Genomic DNA, 12,397 nt, shown 5'->3' with positions numbered 1-12,397 from the left:
ACCATCATAAATATTTTCCTTCCATTTAGCCGTCATTTGATAGTTGCTCCTGAACCATAATTTGAAACACACGCTCGCACACAATGTAGTAAAAAAAGACAGGCATACTTTAGTCTCCAAATATATATTCCATCTCTCTCTCTCTCACTCACTCACAGCAGTCGAGTCATTTAACATTAAAAAGCTTATCATGTAGTTGTAATGGAAATAAAGATTTTACTTTCTGCATTTGATTTTCGTTGGTTGATGTTTGCTAGACTTAAGAAGATTTCCCGACGTTGAGTCCTTGCATCTCTTCATAGGCGTAAGTGTAAGAAAAGAAATACACAGACAGTAAGAGCTGCTCTAGTTCATCAACGTGGAACAGTAACAACGGTGAGAGATGACAGGTCGCCCCCGTCACTGGCGAGTGAACAACTCCCTGAAACAGTCGCCTTCACATCATCCGGAAACCGAGACTGATTGATGACCACACAGCATCATGGATATCAGGATGGACAAACTGTCTTCACTTCTTGATTGGTCCTCTCGACACAGTTTGTCCACGGCGATGTCTTTTTCCGAGTTCTTCTGCACTTTCCAGATGCACGAAAAGCACTGACAGGAAATCTTTACTGGCTGGATGTAAATTATCTCCAATTTTCCTTCCCCTCACCCTTTCATCAGTCCAGGAGAATTGTTTCTTTGTGTGCTATTGCTCTTTAATATCCATCTCCACACATTGCTGAAATAAAATACAAAGACACCAAGTACACTTATTGTGGCTAGCCGAGGCCGGCAAGTTTTATCTGTAGGAAATAAAATAAAATAAAATAAAATAAAATAAAATAAAATAAAATAAAATAAAATAAAATAAAATAAAATAAAATAAAATAAAATAATCAAGTTATTTTGATTGACTTTCCGGAACAACGTATTAAAAACTAAAGTACATTATTATATAACATATTACCATATTTTTTTTTATCTGGAGGATCTAGGGAAGTAAAGTATTTAATCTTGGTTTTTTTTTTCTCTCTCTCTCTCTTACACACACACACACATATGCACGCGCGCAACCAAATATGTCAACAGTTAGTAGTAACTTGTAATATGTTAACAGCTGATAGCAACCGGTGTTGTACCTACAGAGAGTAGCAGCCTGTAATGTGTCAACCGACTCACCGGAAGTGCTCTACCCTTGGTCTCAACCGGCAAGAGAATGGCTGTGGCGCAACACAAAGCACAGACGACGACGTACACCGACAGCGCCGCCGACACCGACTGGTTCAAGAGCACCTGCAACACACTTCACTTTCAATGTCTGCGCGCGCACGTTCTGTTGATGTGCATGGCGTGACACGTGCTCACCAGCAGGCTCTCTCAGTCTCCACACCGCTCACTCCTTACCTGGCATAACGGTCTACGCACCTGGGACACGAAGGGTGTGGTCATAGCCCCGATCCGGGCCCACGTCGAAGCGGAGCCCATGCCGAATGTCCTTACTGATGTGGGGTAGATCTACCCGAAAACAACAGTTGATCGTCAGTGTGCCTTGTACGGTGTTTTCTCAAGCCACCCGATTGACTAACTTTACATGTTTTTTTGCAGACTTAGGCAAACATTAGAGAAGAAACTGCTTACAATAATGATCCATACCAACACAGCACAGTCCCTCTCTCATATGTAAGGTGGAGTTTCCTCTAAGCTCTATAATCTTACCTGTCCCATCAAAAGTACTCCAAACACCACACAGCTAGTGCTAATAGTCACATAGCTTGTTTATCCTGCTTACTATCATTTAGTAATCTGTTATTCTCAGTCGCTTTTTCACATGTACGTAACACCTCCTCTACAGCAAGACTATACTATGTAAATTCAATAACATTTTTGTAATTAAGAGAACTTTTTGGAGGAGGACTGACTTACTTATCTAGCGATTAGACACACACACACACACACATTTTCAAAGAGAAAGTCTTAACCTCGACGGAGTAGAGGTAAACCCAGCTGAAGGTAGCTGCCGAGAAGGCGCGGACGGCGAACATGAAGAAGGTGAGCAGACCCCTGGACACACTCAGCTGCAGCAGACCAAAGAACAGTCCACAGAAAAGCCAGTTGATCGCGCCAGTCTTCTTCCGCCCTAGCCGGTCAATCATGAGGATATTTAAAGGAATGCCTGAGGAGATAGACAAAAATGGACACTGTCAATGTTGGAAATGTGAGAAGTTGTCGTTATTTACATTTCTGTCGAAAAATAAACCCTGGCGAGAAAAGAGTAAAAGACTATTGCTGTAGTTAACAATAACAATAACAATAACAATAACAATAACAATAACAATAACAATAACAATAACAATAACAATAACCAACTTTATTTGTCCCAATGGGCAATTTAAATGGGAGGTGAGCTCTGTTTTCAATACATATAAAAAGTCATTACAATTACAATGCAATCAGTTGTATAACAAACCAAGAAGAAAAAGTCCAGACTGTTGCTGGAGGTTAATTTTGACTAAAGAGCAGATTTCAACTATCTTGAAAAAGTAAAAAGTCAAAATTTTAAAGCACATCCAGAAAATTGAATAAAGTCGTTAACTGGGAGAAACATAGCATAATACAATCAAATACAATGTTACCTACACGCAAACTCTCCAAGTGTTGCCAGGATCATTGTCACGTAGTCGTCGTGTGTCAGGTATGCACACTTGCATGTATTCCCTGTGTAGAAAAAGAAAAATAGTTCAAAACACCAAGAGCACAAGAAACCTGGAATATTTTAACCGGGAACTAAACAGTAAACATATCCGCAGTATACATCCTCAAGATTGTGTGAATAGGCGCAGGCTTTCTCCACCTTCATTGCTTATATTAATCAAAACTTTATCTGTTAAAAAAATCCTGAATGCATGTGCTCTTTCTCATTAGAAAATTTTAATTAAAGTTTAAAAATTTTTGTAAAAACATTGCCGAAAAATATTAAAACAAGCCCAAAACATGTACCAACTTTTTGCGCTGCTGACAGTAAGGACTTGAGAACTGATTAAAACCATCCCATAATAGGTAAACGCTGTACCGAACCACAAAAACCAAATCTGCAATGTGCTGCGTAAATATTCGTTGGAGAACAGATCCTTTGGCTGACCCAGTTTAATCTGAAAAAATAAAGATATTGTTAACCCATTGTTTTTACACGAAACATTCTACCTGTGCCCCTCCTCTCGCACTCCTCGTTCTTTACTATCGGACTGCACTGGAGCGTCTATGTTAGAAATAGGTTTTCATCAATAATAATAACTCTAGTGCAGTCCGATAGTAAAGAACAAGGATTATTATTATTATTATTAACAACAACAACAACACAACAACAACAAAGGATCACCCTCGGCTCACGTTTTGAGAGGGTTGAACAAGACGTCCTTCTGGCAATGACTTGCCGTTGACCTCTGCCCCACGTTTCAGAACATCGTCAGCTTCACGAGATCGGCCAGCTGCTACGAGATATCGGGACGATTCTGGAACCAACTAAAGATCGAGAAAATACAAAACAAAAACAAAAGCAAAAACAAAAAACAATGCCTGAAGAAAATTCGATGTTAGTTGCGGGGTTAGAACAGACAAGCCATTGAATGCTCAATGCTGATTTTGTGTTTAAAATGCAAGTATAACCTGATAACAGATTTTAGTCCTTTAAAAATATACACCATTGAGGGTGCATTGAGTGTTTTAGTAGGGATTAATAGTACACCAAAATTAATCAAATAGAAATAGACCAAACTTTCGTCAACAAAGGACCAGCAACAAGAAAAGACAGATAACAAAGTGCTCGAGAGACTATAGTCAGACTGAAGCAGCGACATACAATAAGAAAGACGACGGCAACGATGACCGGGATAGCAGAAACTGCCATCAGCCATCGCCAGCCTATTTGTGGTATTATCCATGAGGCCAGCAAGATCTCCACTGTGGAGCCAGTCGCCCAAAACACCTGGAATATGGAGACACGAGGCGATGAGCTTTCATGACATTGTGTTCTCGAGCCACCTTCTTCCTAACACTCCTGTCTGTTGCTGATGTTTGCTAGTGCAACGACATTCAACTGGTTTATATGTGATTTGTTTTCCTTTGACATACTCCTTGTCCACACAAACAAGTAGTAAATTATTGTCTGCAGCTTTTGCGCCTTTCTTCTGCCAGGGTCACAAACTGGAAGGATGCTGAATAAAATTACTAAACATGACAGAGTGAGGTCACTGTGACACAGCAGTGCATGCCATCATGCTCACACTTGGTCATGTGACAGCAGCATATGTCATCATGCTAACACCTTGTGTTCATTGTGTGTTGGGTGCAGCCTTTTGTGTGGTTGTATTGTTTCTATCCTAACACCGTACAAGCTGAAGGTTATTCTAAAAATGTTAAATAAAATCAGGTAGGAGAGGTATTCACCTGGTTTGTGAGCAAGATTTTGGCTCTGTATTTTGAAGGTAAATATTCTGCCAGCAACGACGACCTTAGTAAATAAACAACAAACGTCGTGACTTGCACAGAAATGAGAAAAAACAATGTTTTCATGAAATGTGCACTTAGGTTGAAAAAAACCCCTAATGAGTATAGAAAACAGCAAGCAAACAAATCTTCAAAAATGTAACATAGGTACACTTGTGGAAAGTGTTGTTCGTGAATTAAAAACATGTAACTATAAGTAATAGAGCGTGATTGTGATGAGCTCTACCTACAAACTACGATTTTAACTAACAGTCTTTTCCACATACATTAAACCAATGGAACAAAACAAAAGTGAGTCTTCACCCCTGAGGAGATCCTCCCAGCCCAACGCCTACAAGTCCACGTAGAAAAACCATCCAACCATACGATGGACTGAAGGTGGCCAGGAATCCAAAGTAGCCGATGGATACGGTTACGATCAGGAGAGCCTGTCAGCAAAGAAAATAGTTTGCAGAAATTGAAAATATGGGACACATGAAGCAATAACCAAAATGAACGGTTACCGGGAAAACAACGAATAATACAAAAGTGTATCATCTTTCAAAGTAAAGAAAAGGAGTGACTGTCAACCAGTCGGCTTGCGTGTGGCGCTATGAGTGGTTCGCCGTGTCTAGGGTACGGAGTATGGAAAGTAATGCCCAAACCAAAAATTGTAGCAAATCGTTCTGTAATTTAGCCCAGAAGAAGCGAAACAAAACTGTTTTGCTTGCAAGATACTTTTGCATCCATGAAGCCTGTTCATTGAGTTCCTGGAAGTAAAGTTATTAATTAGAGTATGTATTTGACACTCATTCTTGTCCTATAGCATGAAGTAATCTACCCCATTGACCTTTCCACCATTTTATAAAACTCGTTGTCCTCATCTTTTGATCTCGGATGAGACAAAGGACACCAAAATACCCAGAGGTCAAAAGAAACATGTTACTTACAGCTTTGCGACCATACTTGTCACCGATGAGGCCAATGGCTGGGGCGCTGATACCCATCCCCACAAACACTGCCTGGCAACAAGAGTTCAGCGTAAGCTGGTAATCACCATTATCATCATGAACACACCATAAAAAAAACAGTTGGTGGAGGAAAGACACTTTTACCAAGAGTTTCAATAGTAGCGAGCTTCTCAAACTGTGTGCATAAAATTGAATTTACTACGTATATATATATATGTAAATAAGATTGTGAATAACATTATTATGTTAATAGTGGCACAATAGCCAAATTTACAAGCCCTGAGGAGTTCGGCCAGAGTTTAGTTTTATTACATCATTTTAATGAGACCAAGATTACCAAACTGATGTATGCATGTGCTATATAACAGTTCAGCTGAAGCTGATAATTTTAATGACAAGTTTTTGTTTACGCCCATAGTTCTGACCAGTCAATAAAGCTGTTACTCACTGTAGTAATCAGAGCGACTTGCGTGTCTGATAAATACCATTCACACCTCAGTACAGGAGACAAAACTGACAGTAACATCATCTCCAGAGCATCAGCTGCCTGCACGACAGATAAACAGAGAAAAATTCTACTGTAGTAAAACTACTGGAGTTGTTATATTGCTCACCCCAACTATCACTTTATGCTCTAGTTGTTTACAATGTGGGACTTTGGTCTGTTGTTGGCATATTTTCATCTCATTGTTTTTCTGTCATTTTCTCAATCTTGATTGCTAATTTTGGATGATGCATGCTCTCAGTGACAGGCCAGTCTTCCACTATGCAGCTTGTGTGCCCGCGTGTGGACACGTGACAAAAGATTCCCCACCATCACCCCCACATCATCGTCACCAAACAGTCACGGAATTTACAGACGATGGCAACACTATTCCATTATCAACATGTGCATCACCTACACTCAGTGAAGGAGACTCACGTTGATGACACCCGCGACGAAATAGATGGTCAGCTGAAATCTGCCGAAGCCCATGGCCTCCACAGCCTCCTCCACGGTGAACGTTGGACCACTCTCCTCCTGTGGTCTTCTGTCATCCCTCGTGTACTTCATGTTGGGACCCGACCCCACCTCCTCCTCGTCTCACGTAAACAGGTCCTGTTGGGAGCACAGGCTGATGTGCTCTATGGCAAAAAACAAACAAACAAAATAAGCGAGTACTGTCAACGTCTATAGTTCACGTGCACACTGTCGCCTCAGGCCAGTCAAACCGAGAATACGTCCTCCTCATGTAGTGGCCGCGTGTAGACGCATGACAAATGGGGTCTTGATGGCTACCGGTTCATGACTGGCTCACTTGTTGCAGTAGGCAGGGCAAGCTAAACTGGCTTGACATGAATTCCAGCCCAAAGTAATATCTTGTGGGTTAGAACAACTAACCACCCCAGACACTCTTCACGTTTATGTAAGAAAAATACTTGACATCACATCCATGAAGTCAGGTGTAGATGATGATCATGATCAATGAGCAAACTGACTGTGCCATTGCTATTGACGACAGTAGGTGATAGAAGATTTATTCGCACAGACGTCTACAGGATGAACTTAGGAAGAGGTCTGAGAAGAAAGCCCACACCTCAGACCCAGGAATTATTGTGTGTGATGAATTGAGCTGGGTGTCTGTTGTTAGGGCATCGATATAAAGTGCATGTACACTTTCATGTATACATATTTTATGACAAATCTGTATCGCCAACTGTTTAAATTTGCCAAAGACTGTTAAATCGTTACATATGACCTGCCCTACAGAAAGGCGCATCAAACAGCAACATAATTCTTTTAACGTGCATTCAGATACTAGATGATAAGTGCTAGTAAGGCCGTTTGTAAACATAAAACTCTATTGCAACGTCCCATACTCTGACTGGTTACTACAGAACTCATTTTCATGTAACACTGAGCAGTTTCTTCATCGTCTATAATAGACAGCATCGGTCCCTCTACCGCCTTAAGCATCATTTTGTGAGAGCAGGTCAACTCGTCCTGACTCATGCAGTGCCTGTCGCAGTTCGATAACACCACCAACACCACTACCACCCCCAAATTCCCCGCTGCTCTTGCTGAATGACCGATTGTGAACTTGTACAATCAACATATGCACCTGTTTCCGTTGTTTGTCCGCGTAAAATAACACGGGAACTGAAAGTATGTGGGTCACCTCCTGTAGAAAGATCTCTCCCAAGCATGATTACAGGGAGAGAAGTGGAGAGGGTTGAAATATTTAGTACTTTAGTTCTTTGTCGTTTGTTCTTTCGTTCAAAGAAATGAGTGCTGTGAGAAAAACTCTGCAAATATCAGGCGCTAAGAGAATTAAAAGCCAACGACTACTACACCTCGTGAGAGCTGTCATGCTTAGCCATCTTTGCTCTCAACTTTACCCCTGTCCCTACCTTTCATTTTTCATAATTAAAATGATAAACCGAGGTTGCACGACAGTTCATGACTGGATTCCCTAAACAGAAGTGCCCCAAAGTTTCGTAAGGCGATTTATGGGCAGATGGATAAGCAAACACAGATATAACTCATGCAACTCGACCTTTCGTATGTGGCCTGCACCACGAGCTCGTCCACAAACTCTTGTCAGACAGATGCTAACGGTGTGTGTGTATGTGTGTGTGTTTGTTATATGAGATGTCAGTGCTAGCCAACCACTCGGCAATAGCGATCACATACATAGACATCAAAGTGGACGTTCGCTGCAGGTATAAAAGGAATCCCCTTACACTACAGTAAACCTTTCAATTGATTTTTTTATATAAGAACAATGATAACAGCTGTTGCTTTATATCGCTGACTGCATGTGAAGAGTTTTTTTTATGGGGAGGAGGGTGGCAGATCAAGATAATGACCTGCGATTAACAGTAGAAGAGGATGATGCTCGGCTTTGGAGATGAGGTGGACCGTGGAGGGTTAGCTCCATTCTGAGAGAGAACGGCGTTCGCACTCGCACATTGCGATAAAAAGGAGGTGGATGAATGCATCCATGTGCGCGCACACACACACATGTACACATGCGCGCGCGCGCGCACACACACACACACACACATGCACACACGCGCGTGCGCGTACACCGTGGAAGCATCACAACATATGTTGCTTTCAGTGTTAAATAACAATGCAATGCTTAACAAGAAACAAAACTCATTGAAAAATGACTAACCCGGTCATCACAATCCCAAGAACATATATGTAATGTAGATGTTAACTTTAGAGTCATAATGATCACATAAAAGGTTTTCAAGTCAATATACCAAAAAAAAAAATCCACCGTTTTCTTTGATTGATGCCTTTGTAATGTTTTTTTTTCTCCTTTTTTTCAGATCAAGGGCTAGATGTAAATAAGCACAATTTTTGCTTATTCTGTTACCCTCGTAAAAAAGATTTGTTCATGTGTGTGTCTGTCGGTTCCTCTACCTACTTCAGTGCTTTGTGAAGAATCACATCTCAAGTATTAGGCCTAAAAAAAGATATTCCTTACCCTCAGACTCATTTCTAAGAGGGTCCTATTGTCCCCCTGGTTCCTCCACTGCCTCCACCTTGTGGCGAAGAATAAGTTAAGTTAGGGGGAAAGGTCATAATTGCCTTAAGTATATACAGCACACAGCAATAATCACTACCTATTATGTCGTCAGCTTTAGGACTTAATTGGCTGCTCACACACGGTTAGGGTCTTTAACACATTACTAGCTCCAATTTCCGTCATGATCGTTACAACAATAATAATTCTACTATATTATAAAGAGAGTTTCCCCTATGCGTTTAGCTGACAGAATGATTTGTGCATGACACATGGACGGTTTACATCAGTGTGCAACGGTGCGTGTCGGGGAAGGTCGGGAAATAGGGGAACCGCACCCTTCAAGTTTACTTGCGACAGTTTATGTATTTCTTGTCACCCTCACTCTTTTGCCAGACAAAACAGCGAGCGAGAGTCAGAGTGGGAAAGGTGGGATGGGTGTGAGTGATGACTGCTGTACCTGACTAGTTTTAAAAACAACAACAACAAAAAAAAAACAGGTCGTGACTTGAGCAACTAAATTTGCTCTAAGCATTTACACGGTGATAATCAACTCACAGGTTGTGCATGTCGAGTCGTTGATTCCTGTCAGTTACGTTCTTGTCTGCAGTCACCTTTGTTGGTGTTTGAAACACTTTGTGAAATCACTGTACAGAGTCTTTTTAACTAGAAACACATCGTCGAATATGTGACTGCGTCTGTGACTATTTCCGAGCGTGCGTGGGAAATATGTGTCGAAAATGCTACCATCGGCGGTCATACCCAACAATTGCCTTACATAGTCATTCGATATTCGATAATAACACAATCGCCGACAGGGTGAGACAGGGCGAAAGGAATTAAACTCTCATCTCACCTTTCGGAATGAAAACAACTTAGCTGACAACAAACCTACCTGCATTTACTCAAAATAGAAGTGGCTTGACATGTCTGAAATCAGGTTAGCTGAACACCAGTCGAGGTAGGACCGCTTGCCTCCAGGCTTTTGCTATGAATGTGATTGCAAGCTTCACTTTTATGAACGCGCACTGCAGGAGGCAGCTGGGAGGCGAATGTTTCCTCCCTTTACATACGTCATCACACATCTGCTTAACCCTCTCTCCTCTACCCCCGCTTTGGTCCTGTCAGGACTAGCATTCGAATATACAATTTACAGACCCTTAATTTTACCTTCATGAGTCAGAAATTTAAAAAAAATGCATTTATACCTGAAAACTTTAAGAAGCTTTTTAAAAAAAAGATTGAGAGAGCAAACCGAGTATATTTTGTTTATTATAAAGTGTGTGGTCTACAAATGTGATGCCGTGCACTAACATACACTGATTCGCTCGTGTAATTGATTTTGACCTGATGGAAGAGGTGGGGAGACAGTTCTCACTCTACACAACTTGCACCTGAAGTCTGCACTACCCTGCCCCTGCCCCCAGTGCATGTCATCTGCCCTTCGCTTTGTAAGCCTGACACATGTCGCTGCATTGCACACGTGGATTTGATTTCATCATGTCACACCCATTGTAAATAGCTGGGATAATAAAGATTTCTATGATTACTGTCAAGTGCACGTGACACAGACAATTGATCAACGTGAAACTTTCCAATAAAATAAAAAGTCTCTTCTGAGTTTCCCCCCAAACCCCTTTGACTACTCATTGATTAGGAGCAGACGCACGTGACTTGCGCGATGCTGAGTAAACACTGAAGGAAAGTGAATTATAAAAAAACAGGTGCTTGAACAGACGTAACGGATTGAACAAAGGGAAGTGGGGCGTGAAGTCGTGTCCCGTTCCTGAACCAGGTGATACAGGTATTTTAATATTTCTGTACCGGTTAAAATTCGATCCAAGGCTTATAAAGGATGAAGTGTTAGAGTGAGTTTTAGTATTAGGCTATCAACTGGGTGAAGACAATGTGATACTGTACGGTTTTCATAGCTACCCAATCTTCTACTCTGTCAGTTTTTTTGTAATGGCAGGCGATGGTTGCCCTCCAGCAACAGAAAGAGAATAAAGAAGTCTAACACATTTGTTCAAAACCAGCCCGTAAAACAAAGGTTTGTCGAGAATCGTGAGATTTTATCGGAAATCTGATATACATATATATCTTGACTGCGACAGCTTGCACGATCCCGAAACAACCAAGTAAGTAAAAGGATGCTGCAGAAAAAAAAACCAAACTACAAGCAAATCAACATGTGAAGTAACTGTACCAACAGCATATATACTTTGCTTTGACCTTTGAAACAGTTCGTGACAGAGATGTTTGCGGGCGTGAGGATATGGCGGTTGGTGTCATGACAATATACAAGCCATGGTGTTCAAAAAAAAAAAAAAAAAAAAAAAGTAAAGAAAAGGTGAAAAACTTGTATGTCTCTCTGTGTGTGGAAGTGGGTGGGGAATGAATGGCGGTGAGGAGACTGAGCAAATCAAGACTGTCAAGTCTGAGCAGAAGCCTGAAAAATGTCAGAGATAGTGGGTAACAGGTGGATGGTGTGTGTGTGTGCGCACGTGCTTGTATTACTATATTACACTGCATAAAACATAAGAAAGAGATGAGGGCCATCAGGAAAGCCGGACACACACAAAAGCTTTTCCTAGTAAAGGTGTTGTGTTTGTGTTCTTACATTTAGAGAGAGAGGATGGATCGAGATATAGTTGTGCTGATTTTCAGCTGCTTGATTCTTACTTTCAAGCCCATAAGTATACACAGATTTTTATATTCTCTCGACAACGATAAAATCATCGCTAATTTTAAAGTGTCCTTTAATTCGCAGTTCATGATCAGTTATAATTATATATATATTGGTCTCCAGCGCTGGTTTAAGGATTATACTTAAATTTGAACACCGATCGATTACCCTCCTTATATAATTGGATAGGTGGCTATAGTCAACGTGATGCTCAAAGTAAAAGAAAAAAAAGCTATAAAAGTGAAACATAAAAATCACCATAAACTGTAAATAAATAAAGTACTTATGTGATTAATGACGCTTATGTTCTGAATATACCACGTGATTTCTAAGTGTTCAAATGTTTTCTTTTATTTCGTAATTTCACAGCAGAGATTCTGCTTGATTGCCTGAAAACGTACGCCTTATTATACCATTATAATTATGATAAGTAAAAGAACGAAAACAGTGTGAACTGAAGGGTCCGAAAGGATAAAGTATGTAAGAATATAATTATTAATAACACCACCTCCAACAAGCTCCTCGGTAGTATAGTGGTTAGTATCCCCGCCTGTCACGCGGGAGACCGGGGTTCAATTCCCCGCCGGGGAGGTAACTGTTTTTTTGTTTCTCCTCCAAGTAAATTTACAAGATGCAAAAAAATGTTTTTAACGCACCTATTCTTGATGAACTACAGAATGGCGTATTAGGTGATCTCAAATGATTTAATATACTCTATACGAAAGATGCGTTCGATAGTGGAGTGGTAAAAGCAC

The 12,397-nt window shown here is 40.8% G+C and overlaps 1 protein-coding gene and 1 non-coding gene across 2 annotated transcripts; one reads left to right on the top strand and one right to left on the bottom strand.

Moving 5' to 3' along the window:
- Nucleotides 1-108: 108 nt before the first annotated feature.
- On the bottom strand, nt 109-10,004 carry LOC112561322 (putative transporter SVOPL). Its single transcript, XM_025233731.1, has 14 exons — nt 9,852-10,004; nt 6,361-6,563; nt 5,887-5,985; nt 5,418-5,489; nt 4,792-4,916; nt 4,429-4,492; nt 3,842-3,967; nt 3,373-3,504; nt 2,987-3,134; nt 2,623-2,700; nt 1,965-2,158; nt 1,411-1,500; nt 1,165-1,278; nt 109-724 (listed from the first exon to the last, which is right to left on the bottom strand). Exons 2-14 carry the CDS (start codon nt 6,490-6,492, stop codon nt 692-694), a joined length of 1,407 nt encoding a protein of 468 aa, XP_025089516.1. The 5' UTR covers nt 6,493-6,563; nt 9,852-10,004; the 3' UTR covers nt 109-691.
- A 2,157-nt stretch (nt 10,005-12,161) lies between these two features.
- On the top strand, nt 12,162-12,233 carry Trnad-guc. The gene has a single exon. It is a non-coding gene; the product is annotated as a tRNA-Asp (tRNA).
- The last annotated feature ends 164 nt before the right edge of the window (nt 12,234-12,397 follow it).

Source organism: Pomacea canaliculata, linkage group LG4 (assembly GCF_003073045.1).
Source record: "Pomacea canaliculata isolate SZHN2017 linkage group LG4, ASM307304v1, whole genome shotgun sequence".
Classification (NCBI taxonomy): Eukaryota; Metazoa; Mollusca; class Gastropoda; order Architaenioglossa; family Ampullariidae; genus Pomacea; species Pomacea canaliculata.
Note: the sequence above shows the minus strand (reverse complement) of the source record. Positions and strands in the feature narration are given on the sequence as shown.